This window comes from Mixophyes fleayi, chromosome 4 (genome assembly GCF_038048845.1).
Source record: "Mixophyes fleayi isolate aMixFle1 chromosome 4, aMixFle1.hap1, whole genome shotgun sequence".
Classification (NCBI taxonomy): Eukaryota; Metazoa; Chordata; class Amphibia; order Anura; family Limnodynastidae; genus Mixophyes; species Mixophyes fleayi.
In genome coordinates this window covers 193,320,543-193,338,888 of record NC_134405.1, presented here as the reverse complement: position 1 = coordinate 193,338,888, position 18,346 = coordinate 193,320,543, and the positions used below count along the sequence as shown (strand labels likewise).

At 36.0% G+C, this 18,346-nt stretch overlaps 1 protein-coding gene across 13 annotated transcripts in view; it reads right to left on the bottom strand.

The window, feature by feature from the left end:
- The window catches only part of NRCAM (neuronal cell adhesion molecule), a 200,955-nt gene that overhangs the window by 75,171 nt on the left and 107,438 nt on the right, over positions 1 to 18,346 (bottom strand). For 11 of the 13 annotated variants that reach the window (XM_075209044.1, XM_075209042.1, XM_075209046.1 and 8 more), the window contains 5 exons: positions 16,459 to 16,655; positions 13,915 to 14,037; positions 11,015 to 11,185; positions 7,568 to 7,624; positions 5,532 to 5,643 (listed from right to left, as the gene is read on the bottom strand). In XM_075209044.1, the coding sequence (XP_075065145.1) occupies positions 5,532 to 5,643; positions 7,568 to 7,624; positions 11,015 to 11,185; positions 13,915 to 14,037; positions 16,459 to 16,655 (660 nt within the window). Of the gene's footprint in view, positions 1 to 5,531; positions 5,644 to 7,567; positions 7,625 to 11,014; positions 11,186 to 13,914; positions 14,038 to 16,080; positions 16,117 to 16,458; positions 16,656 to 18,346 lie in introns of all 13 variants that reach the window. The other 2 variants (XM_075209041.1, XM_075209045.1) reach the window with 2 other exon arrangements.

Here is an 18,346-nt window from a genome sequence, read left to right as displayed (position 1 = left end):
CCTTTGGTTGGTTGACCTTGCAGCAAAGATAGTAGTGTATAATAAAAAAATAATCACAGTATTTAACATTTTTTAACTGTCAATCTAGGGAATACTCCTAATTTTTCACTACTGTTCTGAATTTTCCTGGACCAAAGGAAAAAACTTGAAAATAATTTTTTTCCATACGTATTTATAAACTGATTAGGAAATGCAGCAGACTAGGGTCACAAAGTGATATTGGTAGTGAATATTGATGCCCGCCTCTGAAATATGTTGCAGGAAACTACAGTCAGATAATGTCCAGATGGAATTCCAACAAAGTCATTGCACATTTTACATATGCACATTGCAAAGTAGTGAAGAAACCGGTAATTACCAAAACAATAACATTGCTTAGTACTAAAGGGCATACACATACATAGTTAAGAAAAATACACAAAAGCAATATACTGTAGAGTAAAAAAATGTTTTTCTTTATAATGAATCACTTTTGATCAAAAACAATTTTATGTTTAATGCCAGTTTGAACACTCAATTCACTGTGGTTCTTGCCAAACAACGCAACCCATGACGGTCAGCCAGCCAGAGAAGTGGTAATGGTTTGTATCCCAGATTTAGTGTAAACATGAAAATTAACTATAGACCGTTCCTAATTTATTGACTTTCCTATATTATAACAAACATTCATTTGAAAGAACAGCCTTTAGGGAATCACCCAGTATGCGTCTTATGCAGCATAATGAGCTGTATACAAAATCACTGAATTAAAAATCTTGTTTTTGTTTTAATTTACAGTGAAACAAATCTAAAGAGAAGATAAAGTATGCAGCTTTGTACTGAAAGAAAACATTTCATCCATCATGTAAAGACATGTCCACTACACTAATTTATCAGATGTCATACAAGCTAAGTGAAATAAGGTAGAAGAAACCAAAGCCCAGGGAACCACCGAGACAAAAACAGACCTATGTGTAGCCAAGTTATACAAATAAAATAAATTAAATTACCAGATAAATAGAGCAATGTATTGTTTCACGCTACAATAATTCTTAAAATGTACTGAATGGGGTGATTTTTTACAACAAAAAAACTCAAATAACTGTTTGCTCTAGGTCAGAAAAAAACCCATTGCTGAACCCCATGGAAATATTTGGTTAGAGGCCCAACAATGCCGTTCTAGCTTTCCAGGCCTCTCTCTCTTTTCTAAGGACTTACTCAGAATCATGGTTGTATGGTGGCATGGAAGTCTATAATGAGGTACATAGGCTATAGGGTAGGAAATAATATGGATATAAAGGCCATATTGGGGCTTATGAGACATTAGAGATTATATGATCTCTTGTGAAGGTTATATCGGAGCATGTTAAGATTTATATGCTATTTAGTAGCAAATGAAAATATTTAAGGGGACAGTTGCGTACCACATACATAAAATATTTGCTAAAAAAAGGAAATCCATTTTGTCATAGTGCACATACCAAATGAAATTTATGCTATAATAAGTACTTTTTATTTTATCAAATTGTACATCTTTGGTAAATATTAGTGCCATAATGTGTGCTGTATGGACAGCACATTAAGTATATTATGGAATATTAATTTGAATATTTATGGAGTATGTGACCCAGGAATCACAATGTAAAAATTAAAATCAAGGTAGCAGGTCTGTATCAAACAGATGATAGGCAATATATTCTATACAAACATCAAAGGTATGAAGAGAAAATGTCAAATAAATGAATGATCTTGTACAACATTTCAATATTTGTCATTATGTTCTCCATACTTACAACTTACTCTATGTTAATGAAGAACAGCAATGCTCCAATATTAAAATTCAATTAATTCATATTTCCATTCAAACTACAATACTGCAATTAATGGAAAGATTTCAGTCCCCTATATCATTACTGCACAGCTCACAGCCAGTTTCCTGGAAGTGGTCCTAAAATGATCATGAACAACTTAAGCTAGAAACACTTTATAATATAATTTGTTTTAATGAGGCATAAACAACCAGTTGAAGGAGCTGGTATGAAGCCTATACCATACAATACTGTGACGACCCTGCTTTACATCTAGCAGATAAACTTCTATCTCTCACTGTGAGGAGACTGAGAATTCAAAACAAGCATCTGTCAGATGAGGCTGCGATTCTCCTGACAATAAAGAAGATCAGGGTATGAGATTAAGCTGGCCTTGAAGAGACTGATCTTAAAGACTGCTATTGTTTTATTTAGGGACATTTCTAATACAGAAAAAGGTTTTACAACTAAAAAATGAACACATCACCAATGTTTCAAATAAAGGGGTATATATTTGCAGAAATATATTTGCACGTAAAAAGTGCTCATAAAAAGCCATCTATAATTGTATTATCTATTATCTATATTCAGACCTATTCATCGGTATGGGATATTAAAATGTAATGCGAAAATACACCTCCTGTTGTGCAACTGCATCCGTTTTTAATAATTGTGCTTAACTCTATGCAACGTACATGGATTTTACATGTGAAAATAGCTGATCGGAAGAGCTGGGCGGATCATGAGCTTTCTCCACGTGGACTATGCACCTGTTATGCAACCACATGATTACAATCATGGGCAAAAGTTTTGAGAGTGACACAAGTATTGGTTTTCACAAAGTTTGCTGTTTTAGTGTTTTTAGACCTTTTCTTCAGATGTTGCTATGGTATACTGAAGTAAAATTACAAGTATTTCATAAGTGTCAAAGGCTTTTATTGACAATTACATTAAGTTTATGCAAAGAGTCAATATTTGCAGTATTGACCCCACTTTTTGAAGACCTCTGCAATTCGCCCTGGCATACTCTCAATCAACTTCTGGGCCACATACTGACTGATGGCCGTCCATTCTTGTCTAATCAATGCTTGGAGTTTGTCAGAATTTGTGGGTTTTTGTTTGTCCACTCGCCTCTTGAGGATTGATCACAAGTACTGAATGGGATTAAGGTCTGGGGAGTTTCCTGGCCATGGACCCAAAATTTTGATGTTTTGATCCCCGAGCCACTTAATTATCACTTTTGCCTTATGGGAAAGTGCTCCATCATGCTGGAAAAAGCATTGTTCATCACCAAACCGTTCTTGGATAGTTGGGAGAAGTTGCTTTTGGAGGATGTTTTGGTACCATTCTTTATTCATGGCTGTGTTTTTAGGCAAAACTGTGAGTGAGCCCACTCCCTTGATTTAGGTGCAACCCCACATATCAATTGCCTCAGGATGCTTTACTGTTGGCATGACACAGGACTGATGGTAGTGCTCACCTTTTCTTTTCCAGACAAACGTTTTTCCAGATGCCCCAAATAATCTGAAAGGGGATTCATCAGATAAAATTACTTTACCCCAGGGCTCCGCATTCCAATCCCTGTACTTGCAGAATATCAGACTGTCCCTGATGTTTTTCCTGGAGAAAAGTGGCTTCTTTGCAGCCTCCTTGACACCAGGCCATCCTCCAAAATTCTTTGCCTCACTGTGTGTGCAGATGCACTCACACCTGCCTGCTGCAATTCCTGAGCAAGCTCTGCACTGGTGGTGCCCCAATTCCGCAGCTGAATCAACTTTACGAGACATCCTGGCGTCTGCTGTACGTTCTTGGGCACCCTGAAGCCTTCTTCACAACTATCGAACCTCTCTCCTTGAAGTTCTTGATGATCCGATAAAAGGTTGATTTAGGTGCAAACTTACTAGCAGCAATATCCGTGCCTGTGAAGTCCTTTTTGTGCAAAGCAATGATGACTGCACATGTTTCCTTGCAGATAACCATGGTTAACAGAAGAAAAACAATGATTTAAAACAGCACCCTCCTTTTAAAGCTTCTAGCCTGTTATTCTAACTCAATCATAGTGATCTCCAGCCTTGTCCGTGGCAAAACTCTCACCTGTGTTAACAAGAAAATCACTGACCTGATATCAGCTGGTCCTTTTGTGGCAGGGCTGAAATGCAGTGGAAATGTTGTTTCTGGAATAAAGTTCATTGTCATGGCAAAGAGGGACTTTGAAATTGATTGCAATTCATCAAATTTCCATCATAAAAACTGAGGGAGCAGACTTTGTGAAAAATAATATTTGTGTCATTCTCAAAACTTTTGGCCATGATTTTACACATTACTTAAGCAAGATTTAAGAGGTGTACAAGGTGCGTATCACAGAACTCTTCCTGTTTAGCAGGGTACTGCAGAACATTTGCTCTTCACAAATGTCCGCTGTACTAATTAATACTTGTAAAAGCATTGGCTAATACTTGCAGCATTTTGTAGCTTCTAGGCACACTTTACATAGGAAGCTCATTTCAACTAATGTAATAAAAACATGCAAAAACACAAAACATACACCTGAAGTATCCAGAGGATGGACTTAGAAGTGATGTTTTTCTTCTTTCAACCATCCATTTTCATCTAAACCTACAAATGGCTGAGTGCTTGTACAGGGCAGTACCAATAACTCATGTTTTGTTCATGTGATCTATATACTCTAAACAAACTTCTTGCTTACACAATTGCCCATGAAATGACATAGAGTATGACAATGTGTTAGCTTCTATTGTTGGGGTATAGCATTTTCAGTATACATTTCATTTATTTAGAAGCTCTAAAAGTAATATTTCATAAAGCTGCTATATTTTGTTACATAATTTGGAAACAAAGAAAATGTAATAAACGTTATTGGATGCCCCTAAGCACCGCTGATCTGTGGTAAGATACTGCTAATTGGTGACTGGCAGGAGAACAGGAAGGCAAAGGTGACAATGTACTACCAGACAATACTCCAGCAGCTGACATGTACAGAGTTGGTATTCTATTGAGCTGTCAGTTTTAACTGACTAACCCTGTGTGCAACAATATGGTGTAGATTAAGTAATAAAGGGTTTTGACATGAATATGTAGCACATTGCATCACACTGTTACTCATACAACTTAACCATATTACTACAAAATATATATTTTCCTTACAGAATTGCAAAAAAACAGCAGTGTAAATGTATTGTGTAACTATTATTATTACTACTGTTTTGTAAGCCTAGTCCCTTTTGACTAACATCCAAGCATCTTCAGTAGTTGTCTGTTCCACCACAAGGCACAATATTTGTGCAGTATATCTGTGCCCAATTATTATTATTTATTTATATAAAGCCAATCACACAGAGCGAATATGTAATCTTTCACATCAGTCCCTGCTGACTAAAGTTTACAGTCTAAATTCTCTACCACACAAACACAATTGTATTGTACACCAAGTAAGGAGTTCTGTAGTGATTCTAGACAAATTAGAGTAACAGTATGCAATGTCAGTGGAAGAAACAAATACAACAATGTGATAACAAGGAACAAAAGACAAGAATGGCGTTATGTGCATATTAGGCATAGTTGGTGCTGGTGATTAATATTATTTTAGTTAGCTGGCTAACACAGAAGCTTTAAATGTGATTTTCACATGACTTTGCAATAGTAAGTTCCTTTGACTAGTTGGATGTAAAGTTATTCCCCAACACCAGATAAAGCCCAGTAGAGTGGTCCTAGCTAGAAACTTACAGTCCTTCAGCGATACATTCCAGCAGGAGAACTTCCCCTCTCAGTACTGTCTTATTACTTGTATGGCCGGTGGGAACCAAATAAGTCGGACTTCTGTTATCAACTGGGCTATCTGGAGGATGCAAACAACAAAAGATACATCATTACAAAATCCTCCTATGGCATACAAATAACTACTAAGATTGTTTGAAGAGATGATTTGACAGGGGTTAACGGAAATGAATTCTAGAAAGGTATAGAATATAGTTATAGTTAAATATTATACAAGTCATGCAAAGATGTTTCCATAATGTTTTATTTAATATTAGTATACATTTTACTTTTGGAGGGAAAAGATAAAGAAAGCAGGATTAACACCACTCATTTTACTAATGGTTTTTTTTTTGGTTTTTTTAAATAACTTTCTAGAGAAAATTAGGAAATACTAGTAACAGCCCCATAGTTACTGTATTTTTAATGAACGATCACATGTGCGATTCATATAATAATTGGCATAAGCCACCCCCCTGTGGAGCCTCATGTCTTATTTATGTAGCTTTCTATGCAACGGCTTGGAAAGGGGATATGAAATACTGTATTGCTTGATTATGCGAACACTGGGACATGTTTCATCTAACATAGAAAAAGGCAATGTGACCCTGGTGGAATTGAAGTTTGCAGACCTAAAACTTAAAAGTAAAAAATAAAAAACTAAGATTCCCTCTAATATTTCCAACTGAGATTGCAATAAAATATTAATCTATTGATTAAAGCTGTACCGGGTTAGAAAACAAAATTACTTTATTTTTTTAACCTATACTTCATATACAGATATATTTAGGTACCATACTTACAAATGTGAATAATGGCATTTTCGCTTTTGTATAAGCTTAGCTGTATAGCTATATAAGCTTACATACTTTACATTAATTATGGACAACAGATGGCCCCATGGCCTCATGTGACCCTCCGAAATTTCACCTGTGGCCCCCAGGGCCATCTGCTTTATTGTCAGTTTTGTTTATTACAGCTTCTAACACTTGTTTAAACGTCTGCCGATATGACACAGAAAGATGTCTCTTTCTTTGATTAAATGTATTGTTTTAACTTATTACTGAGAAGAAGGGTACTGTGTGCCTTTTTGATTGTTAAAGAGCCGCCCAATTTCACCAATATTACTCAGATGAATGTTCTCTTAAAATGATGTGTTGTTTGTCAATACTTCTAGTCATATACTTAACAACAAAAAACAGAAATGCTATTTAAATCAATAACATGTTTTGTTCTGACATTGACAACTTTGCCATTATCAGTCAATGTTATAAAGCAGAGTGTATGTACATGCAGGGAAACAACAAAAGCCTCACTATAGGACATGAGCACATTTTCAATTAAATTACAAACCTAAATGGAAAAGGAGTGTGCGAGAGTATGTTGTTCAGAGAAACGGTAATGTCATGAGAAGTGTACTCATCCCTTTTATTCCTTACTTCCTTCAAGATGCTAAATATATGAGCTAGAGGTAGGAACTGAACATGTTACAGATATTTATATAGCAATGAGTTGCATGATATGGCCATTTGTTTAGTAATCTTCTTCTGAAAATTACTATGTATGGCACCATTTCAAATATTCATTAAAAATGTATTTTAGGGCTCCATTATAACTATAAAGGTATTTCAAGATACATCTGTAAGAATCCAAGTGTAATGTCAAAAGACTGTTTACTACTTTCTTGTGTTTTATTGCAAACTACCACATATAATATTTCTCTAATTTTTCATCCCAGTCCAGTAAATAGTACCCATATGCTTAAACACAGATAGAACGAGTCAATCATGTTTTACTTTATTAATGTTATTCTTATTACTTAAATAGAAGTGTCCTAAGAGAACGTAGTACAGTAATTTATGCCAATTGTAAATTGACTGTTAAAAGAAGGAAGACAAAGTACAGTATCTATATAGTTAATGGTTACAATCAGAAGTTGATAGGAAGTCGTGTAATTATAGTTTTAAAGAAGATACTAATCAATATTTTATTTTACCAAAACTCACCACCATAAAAATCAGTGTCAGTTAAATTAGCAGCTATAGTGTCATTCAAAGCATCCGCTAAAAAAAAAGAATAGCATAAATAATTGACAGCGGCACTTAAAATATTACTAATAAGAAAACATTGCCACCAACTGAGACAAGTATTGGGTTAAAATTTCATATATTGAATAAACAATATCAGATTTTTTGTGGCCAAGACAAGAATTAAAGAATTCTTTAGATTTATTAACTTTAAAAAACTAAACATTGAACACTCCAAAATATAAATTCCAGATCCCAATAGCATAATGTTCTTTGGGCTAATGAAAACTTGCACAGCGGCATAATAACATAGGTGATGTAATATGTGCTTTAGAACGAAAGGAAAACACATATCAAATTCCAATATTCAAAACCAAAATCCATGAAAATAATATGAAATAACATGTTATTGAAAAACATACCCAATTATTAAGTAAGAAATTTTCTATCCTTGCTAACCTTAATCTTTCCCTGTCCCCCTCCATTTGTCTCTATCATATGCAGAAACGCCTTCAAAACGTGAGTGCACCATGTGATGGAAGGAGCCTGGCGCACCAGAGGATTTCCTAGGTGAGTGAGGGTTGGGCATATGTGTGCACCACAAAAAGAGTTTCTGCTTCATAAAATGAGATTATTTAATGAGATAAATGGCTAGAAAAGGTTCACTCAAGGGGAAGTTACCTGTTTTGTGTAAAGACACAATGAAGTTTTCTTCCAGCATAAGGGCAGTATTTTTCCACCTCCTCTAAGGAGTAGGAGATAATAAGGTATCATTCTATATTTTCTATTGGTTGCGTTTTGATTCTTCCAGTTGAACTTTTACTTCGAGACGCTCTTTAATCAATGTATAGAATGTTTAAACACACAAGTGACATGTAATAAAGACGTGACCTAGCACAACCTTTCAATCGCTGCCATTACTGCAATCACTAAACTGATGCAGGAAAGTTCCAATAGTAAAATAACAGCCAACAAATTCATATATTTAAAATTCCCACTGAAACTACAATACTGCAATTAATGGGAAGATTTCAGTCCCCTATATCATTACTGCACTGCTCACAGCCAGTTTCCTGGAAGTGGTCCTAAAATGCTCATGAACAACTCAAGCTACAAACACTTTATAACATTATTTGTTTTAATGAGACATAAGCAACCAGTTGAAGGAGCAGGTATGAAGCCTATACCATACAATACTGTGACGACCCTGCTTTACATCTAGCAGATACATTTCTATCCCTGACTGTGAGGAGACTGAGAATTCAAAACAAGCATCTGTCAGAGGAGGCTGCGATTTTCCTGACAATAAAGAAGATCGGGGTATGTGATTAAGCTGGCCTTGAAAAGACTCATCTTAAAGACTGATATTGTTTTATTTATGGACATTTCTAATACTGAAAAAAGGTTTTACAACTAAAAACTGAACAAACTTCCAGTATGTTGTATTTTTAATAACTTATTAGCACATACATAGTAATAGATATGATATATCAAACTGTAACTGATGTCTAATGGCACAATTGGAGCAGGGAGTGTTCTGCAAAAAGAAATAGGGATCTGCAGATTATAAATTTAGTGGTTGAAATGTTAAGTGACAGTAAGAAAAAAATGCTTGTTCAACAAATTACATTTCTAAATTAGCTTTCTTAACTGCAACTGTATCAGTGACATAGCACGTACAAGGATCTAGTGAATTCTAATGTAAACAAATACAAAAAGAATGTTACACTTGGAAGATTCTACAATTCTACAATAATCCAAACTTACTGTTACAAGCATGTGATACACAATGAGCACACATGTACAAGAGAAGATACCTAAAGAGATGAGAGGTTGGACGTTTACACATTCTCTCCTCCCACCATCTTCATGTGGATCAGCAAACCCACAAAATGGGTTATTTTCTGAAATGCACTTGGTGGGAAACCCTGCTGGTATTTGCCTTGTGTATATTAGACTGATTTAGTTTAACTTTAATTCTCACCAGGTACCATGTTAAATAAATTTGATTAAAGATAATGCACCATGGAAGCACCCCTATCTGTTTAAGTATGTCTCTCTCTCTCTGTTTATATATACACACACACACTCACATATATACACACACACACAGATATATATACACACACACACACACACACATATATATACACACACACATATATATATATATATATATATACATATATACACACACACACACACATATATGTATATAGACACACATACACACATATATATACATAGACATATACACACATATATACACACACACATATATATATATATATATATATATATATATATATATATATATATATACACACACATACATACACACACACAAATACATACATGCAAACACCTGGCTACTTTGCCATCCCTCCTGCTACCTGCAAATTAAGCTATCCACACATGAGGATGAAGCATGTTTATTTTTGGCAAATTGTTAGAATCCCAGAAGTGAGAGGGGCGCTCCACATCACTCCGCAATGACCATGCCCAGTCCACTGTAGTTCAGTGGTGGTGAGGCGCAGTTAGATGTGATCGATAAGCTCCATTGCTCTGTTTTTCAATTTGAGTATGTAATATCTGTATGGTTACTAAATCCGGTCATTCGTCCTTACTGTACCTAATTTGACCACACAGTACAGCCGAATTGGAGAGATCTGTTCATTAAGTTGGTTGGAGAAAACATACCAGTCTCAGAAATGCATATGTTACAGTGTAGCCAATAACTGCACATACACAGGCTGAAGGTTATGAAGCTCGATATTATTGTTTTCTGTCAAACTGTGTTTAAGTTTATTTACTGAACCAAAGCAGAAATCTAACAAAGTAGTAATCGTACTACAACATAGGGGGTAATTCAATTCCCCACCCCCCGGAGTACTTCCGCATTATAGAAATTACCGTTATTATGGTAATATTAACCCGACTTTCTGCTCACAGCTCAGGGAGCTGCGAGCAAAAAGCCGGCGTTAGAACTACCTTAATAACGGTAAGTACACGCACTATTACCGTAATACAGGTAATAGTTTTAGCACGACGGTACTTTGGGGGGAATTGAATTCCCCCCCTAGTGTAGTCAGATCGCCAGCAATCTCTATGTCTACAAATAAAATCGATACTGGAATAAAATGTAATCCTTGGTACAGCAGAAAAATGTAAATGTTTTTGTGTAAAAATAGTAATAAAGTTCTAGATTACATTACTCATTTGGTGGTACTAAGTTCACTACCACCTACTGTAAAATGTTACTAATGTGCTCCTCTTAGCTGGAGCCCTGAGGGCTGCATCATGAAGGCATTTTTCCTGGATGTCAGATGATGGAGGAATAGAGCAAGGAGCACATTACTTCTATGCTTTCAGTAGTTGTTAGTGCAGCTTTAAATATGTAAGTGATTAAAGACTATTCCTACTTACTTGTCAAAACCTTTAAAGAAATAGGTTGTTTCTGATGGATAGTCTGAGTAAGGTTAAATCTTGCATAACAGATGTAAAAATCTCGTGTGTCTTCTGGCTGAACATTTGAGAAATAAAGATCACCATTTAGACCTTGGGAAACCCTTCTATTCTGAGGCAACCGCTGGAAGACTGCACGGAAAAAAAAGGAGAAATATTACAGAGATAGAACCTGCGAACCTCTCCATGTCCTGGTAACTTCATATCTTTTCTAATGTAAACCAAGAACATGCCATTACACAATCAAAACAGGCAAGAGTGTCATACATTTTACAGTAAATAATTGAATGAAAAAAGTTCACTATAAAACTGTGTACTTAATATCTCTAAAAATGTTTCCAAATTAGCAGTCCATTATCAAAATTGCAATTTATTCCAGAAATTGTCTCCTTCTCATTTGCAAATATAGATATGTGACAGATTCAGATGTGTCTGCAATAGTAGATATTTATTATTTCCTGATGGGTACATCATTAAATTGGACAATTGTAGCACTACAAATAAAAGCTTGCACATGTACGCAAGTGCATGCTGGTACATGTAGTGCTAAATAATATGTGTTGCCCCTTCATAAATAAATATTGCACCCAATAGCAATCAAATATTATTGCCCCTTAATATTATTATATATTCATAATGTCCCATTAATATAATGAACAATAAAAATTGCCCCATAAGTTAATTATTAATTACATTTTATCTTGATAATCATTAAATATTGATTGCCACAATAATTAATAAGTCAGTGATGTCTCCTCTTATATTATGAATGGCAAGCTAGCTCAAACTGCATGCTATTTGAGCAATCTCACCTTTCACAAGCACTTCTTTTGTTTTAGCTGTTTAGCACCACTACATAGATTCGATGGTTTGTTTGTAGTGAACTATATTAATCAGGACGGCCATGTTGAACGCTTCGTTGGGCGAAACACCAGTTTTTGGTCAGTTTATCAGCAATTTTGCCTTTAATACATTGGGCGATTTAAAACTCGGCCATACAATCACCTCAAATCAGTGGTGAAACAAAATCAGTTTGATCCATTTAACCCTTGATTTGGTTCTTGTCTATATAATTACAATACAACATTTATTTAAAAGGACTGAAGCATTCAGTTATAGTTCATGATCACAAAGAAATACTTTAAATAAAAATAGCAAAAATATGGACTTGTACCAATCAGCCACAATATTAAAAACACTGACAAGTGAAGTGAATAACATTGATTATCTTGTTACAATGGCACCAGTCAATGTGTGGGATATATTAGGCAGCAAGTAAACAGTCAGTTTTTGAAGTTGATGTGTTGGAAGCAGGAAAAATGGGCAAACATAAAAGTCTGAGCAACTTTCATAAGGGCAAAATTATGATGGCTAGACAACTGGGTCAGAGCATCTCCAAAATGGAAGGTCTTGTGGGGTGTTCCCAGTATGTAGTGGTTACCTATCAAAAGTGTCTCAAAAGGAAGGACAGATGGTGATCCAGTGACAGGTTTACGGCCGCCCAAGGCTCATGGGGAGCGAAGGGCTAGCCCATCTGGTCCAATCTTACAGAAGAGCTACTGTAGCACAAATTTCTGAAAAAGTTAATGTTGGCTATGAAAAAAAGGTGTCAGAACACACAGTGCATTGCAGATTGCTGCGTATGGGGTTGCATAGCTCTGTCCACCACAGAAAGAGCCTACTATTGGCACGTGAGCACCAGAACTGGACCATGAAGCAATGAAAGAAGGTGGCTGGTCTGATAAAATACGGTTTCTTTTAAATCAAGCCGATGGCCGGGTGTGTGTGCATTGTTGACCAGGGGAAGAGATGGCACCAGGATGCACTATGGGAAGAAGACAAGCTGGCAGAGGCAGTGTGATACTCTGGGCAATGTTCTGCTGGGAAATCTTCGGTCCTGGCATTTATGTGGATGTTACTTTCACAGGTACCACCTACCTAAACATTGTTGCAGACTAAGTAAACCCCTTCATGGAAATGATATTCCCTGATGGCAGTGGCCTCTTTCAGCAAGGTAATGGTTTGAGGAACAGAAAAAAGAGTTCAAGGTGTTGACTTGGCTTCCAAATTCCCCACATCCCAATATGATCGAGCATCTGTCGGATGTGCTGGAAAAACAAGTCCGAGCCATGGAGGTCCTACCTCACAACTTACAGAACTTAAATGATCTGCTGCTAACATCTTGGTGCCAGATACCACAGGACACCTTTGGAGGTTTGTGAAGTCCATGCCTCCACAGGTCAGAGCTGTTTTGGAGGCACGAAAGGGACCTACACAATATTAGGCAGGTGATTTTAATGTTGTGGTTGATTGATGTATATATTAATTCCATTTCTATCTGTTCTCTCGCAAATACAAAAAGCAATAGTATACATTATGAGTGATAATCATGGTTTTGAATTAGTGTCACACACTTTGAAATGGAAACATGGGCTTTGTCTGGACTTTAAATCTCCATCAGGCTTTGAATAATTAACACATATTTGCTAGTTCTATGATTGGATAATTTTTTAGTATGAGCTTAAATTGAGTGAAGGAAACAATTACACAAAAACAGAAGAATGTAGTTTTTATTCCTGTCTTCATTATATATATTCCACAGAAAATATTTATTACAATACGCTGCCATAAGAAAACCTTAAAACACTTTCCCAAAATAAACAAAATGTGATTAAACTAAAATTCACTTAGGAAGTGGTAAAGGTATTCATGAGGAAATTGGCAAAATTGAAAATAAAAGTGAAAATTGGCCTAGTCAAATGTACATTTTTGCTGGGACTAATATGCCCATTCTCATATATGGTACAACAGATCTCCAATAATAAGGGTAGGCTAAGAATAATCAACACTTGATGACTTACAGTTATCCATCCAGAATATAAGAGGTGGTGGTAAACCTTTTGGAGGTTTGCATGGTAAAACCAGAGGCATACCCTGCTGTATTACAATGGGCTCAATTTTCTCCTTAGTCCAGAGTGGTGATCCTGCAAACAAAAAAAAAAACACACACTGGATAAAAAGTTAAACTCTTGCTACCTATGGCAAATTTGCCCTCATCAAATGATCATTAACTTTATATGGCAGTTACGGTTACGGTAGCAGGGGTCCTCATTCAAGATCAGATGTATGGACAATGACACAAATAAAGCTCTTAGGCTCTAGTGAAATGTGAGCATCCTGTTTAGAGCATCTTGAACTCTAAGTACAGTCATGTTGAAGACATACAATCATTATCAAGTGGTTTAAGTGAAGTCCGGGGTAGCTGTAGGACTGCTGGTGCAGGAAAGCAGTGACTGAGAAGACCACAGGTGATTATGGTGCATAATCCATTAGTTATATTCTCAGCACAGCTTAGTTGCTTAAGCATGTGGTACATAATATGACTTTAAAAGAAAAACTAAACTAACATTTCTACTTTAAGATAATTTTGTCAATTGCGTTCTCTGTTATTTGTGTAACAAGTGCATTTCTCACTGTGAAGAAAGTCCTCAAACAGAGATTTTCCATTTCAATGTTACTACTGCAGTGTGTGGTAAATACAATATAAGTGTTTTGAACTCGCTAACATCCTGAAAGTAAGACTCACACTGGCTACTCAGCATGCCTCTATCTGACTGACTATAGCTAATGGCAGCATTTCCTCTGGCCTGGCATAACAACTCAAACCTCCAAATCAATGGCACAATAAATTACAATACTGTTACATTCATATATTTATAAACAAACATCTAAAAACAAGCTTACTTCTAAATCTTGTAATTTCCTACATTTTAATGTGAGAAAGAAATAACTAGAATTCACATTCATGAAATAGAACATTTTACCAAGGACAGGACATCTGGGTGGTACAATGAATGGCTTGAAAAAAAAAGGAAAGTAAAGAGGATTTGTAGTCATGACATACAGGGTATTTGTGCAATGGACAACAATGCATTTTGGTGAATAAAGATAAACACTGGGTAATGAAGTATAGAACTGTATAGAGCTGCCAGGATTTGGAGTGGCATTTAAATAATTAGTGACAATATTGTAATATTGTTTAAATAACTAGTGAGAATGAAGATTACGGGCCTGATACACATTCGAACGCGATGTGAATGCAACTTGTGTTTAAAAAAAAATTAGACATAACTTGCACGCACGCATTCAAGTACTGGCGGATCTCAGAAAACATTTCCATTTGAATATGAGTATAAGTACACTTTGGCTATATGTTTCTAGCTGTATGTAGACAGACAGAACACAGTGAATGATACGCACAGGCATATGTGCAATATAAAGTCCCATCAGAATGCATGCGCAAAACAAAATTTTATCAAATTCATTTACAAGTAGTAATGCTATAACCATTAATAAAAAATATATGTAAAAAAAATATATTTTTGTTTACATGAAATACATAAATCAGGATGTTCTATAATGCGTACTGTACATAAAATGCATTTTTATAGTTTTCCCTACTTGCAAACACATGTCCTGGCATGCATATGTGTAGTTATCAGTCAGCATTTAGACCTGCCCTGTAGCTGATGCAAGTGATACGGCTAAAAAACATCTATCTAAGATGTCCAGAGCTTGAATCGGACGATTGTGTGTGCATTCGACCTCGACATGCCCTTACTGTACATTGCCTGTGTGTGTCCTCCCTTTCCCGCTTGCGTTTCGCTCTTCAAGCCATCATTTGTGTTTGACAAGGATTGGATGCAATTAGGTTCACTGGCGTAAATTGTATTTCTGAGCATGTGCAAAGCAATTTCACACAAGATACAGAACGCAATGTCACTATCTTCCGAAGATGAATCAGGCCCTATGTTTCACCTCTGGCACTAATTTACTATTTTGTTGTTTTTTTCGATCTGCTTCATACATTACCCAGGTTTACTTTGTGTTGTCTACAATCTCAGTACTGATATTGTATCATTCTGGGAGATAAGGATGTCTCGGGGGTCCCACAAATAGGAAAGTTTGAGGAACAGTTTGTACTTCCATGCAGTACTTAACCAGAGTTTTACATGATTTGCTGTTACCTTCTAATAAGATGGCTTTGAGGATTTTAAAGATGTCTTTAATCAAAGAAAAGAAAAGCAAGAGAATTAAACAGAAAATTCAGTGCTAAAAATAAAAGCAAATGGATATTCTTTGCAACATTGACAGCTGTACATCTAATTCAGTGGAACTTATTTTATTGAAATAAATATTGAAGAGGAAAAAGCTTTTTAAGTAAAAACACACTGACTTGAAAACATGCTAAGCAAAGTAAATAAAAAATGAGCAAAATAAAATAAAAGAAAGCAATAAATAAATGCATTATAAATATGAATGAATAATATAAGTTTTGCAAATGGTTAGATCATAAACAGTACATGTTTGAAAATGAAATAATGGACTGATATACAATCACTTACTGGACTGACGGACAACAATACTGTTAGATACTGCAGTCCCACGGTCATTTTTGGCAGAGCACTGGTATTCCCCTTCATAAGCTTCTGCCTTTCCACCATTCATAATATTTATTTCAAGGGTTCCTGAGTTGGGTTTCATTGTCACCAGTGGATCTTTATCTATGTCAAAATGGGTGCCATTTCGAATCCATGAAAAGCTAAAACATAAAAATATGATGCCAATAAAGGCAATTTTACTGTACTGTTACATTAGACAAAATTGATACAAGGATAAGTGTGGCCATATGCGTATAGATGCATGCTATGGCATCTCTCATAAGACTTATGTGTTGGAAAGCAGCAAAAAGTAAAGAACATTTTTAAAAAAACTTGTTTTTATGCTGCAAAAGTCTAAATAACTGCATAGCACGTTTTCCACTAGACTAACCAGACTATCACCTGAATTTGATCAACAGATAGTGGGTACAAGTTTAGGTACAAGCATACTGTAAATACAAAGTAAATTAACAAAAAATAATAGAGTACATAGAGCAGTGATGGGCAACAGGTGCCCTAAGGGCGGCACATGGACTTCAGAGCATTCGCCTGCGGCCCCCAGCTCCTCCCTGCTTCTAACATGTCAGCCCTTTTCCCTGCTTTATGCCCCATCTGTCCCAGCTCATCATCTTCGTTATGCCCCTCCATGCTTCAGCCGTGGCCCCATCTCTTATCAAATGGGTGAGTTTGGGGGTTGAGGGGTTTTTTTAAGAGCAAGTGGGATATATAAGAAGCTGGGGTTCAAAATAGCACATGGAGGTGTGTTGGGTGAGTGAGCCCTGTACTGGGTCTGAGGGGTGTTTTAGAGTGAGTGGGGGGTTTGAGTGACTATTCTAAGGGCATGCGATGTCTCTCTCTTTGATTAAATGTATTATTTTACCCAACTGCTGAGATTGAAGGTAACATGTGGCACTAATGTGTAATGTGAGGCACTTGAAGGTTATAGAGACCCTCATGCGGTCTGTTAAGTGTAGCAAGTTACATCTCACTGACATAGAGGGCACAGTTTACTATGTCAAGAACCCCACTAGTTGAATGGTGGAGAAAAAAAAGCCACAGAGACCCTTTTTTACCAGTGCATTTGTCATGTTGCACTGACGTACTATACTAATTACTACAGAAACCATTAGTGCAATAAAAGAATAACAAAACAGGGATCCTTTATGATCCAAAAACATGTGGAAGGGAACTGGAAATTTATGTTTTTTCCTTTGTGATGTGCATATTGCAGTATAGCCCAGAATAATAACGCTGAGAGGAGCTGGCTGTACATGGGTCCGTCAGTGTATTCCATGGAGAATATGAGCCACAGTAAAGCACCGGATTCATGGTACAAAAGCAATTTTACACAACGTCAGATGTGCCAATAAACAAATCTCACACACTACTTTCATTGAGATTTCTTGTGCGCCATCCAATGGCATTATTTAAATCTTAAATGCATTAATACACACACATTAGACACACATATAAAATATAATAATAAAACAAATCAAACAGACTTGTAAAACATAAAAAGAAGGTATACCTTTATCGCCATTTGTTAGTTAAGTCATAAAATGAGACACCAAAAAGCAGTATTTTAGGTGAAAATAGGAAAATATTTAATTAATTAAAGGGGGGGCCCAATAAATATTTTACAAATATATGAATTTTCAAAATCTGAATATGCAGCAGTGAAATTTTAATTTTGATAACATGCACACATAGGCCATAAGATCACAGAGACAACAAATCGTGGCGTAAAGCATTTTTCAATTAACACGAAAAAGTGTAAAAGACGGAGTTCAAACGCATGCGCCTAGTGGACCCAGTGCATCATTTGTATATCTGCACTGCATCTGGTTTACAA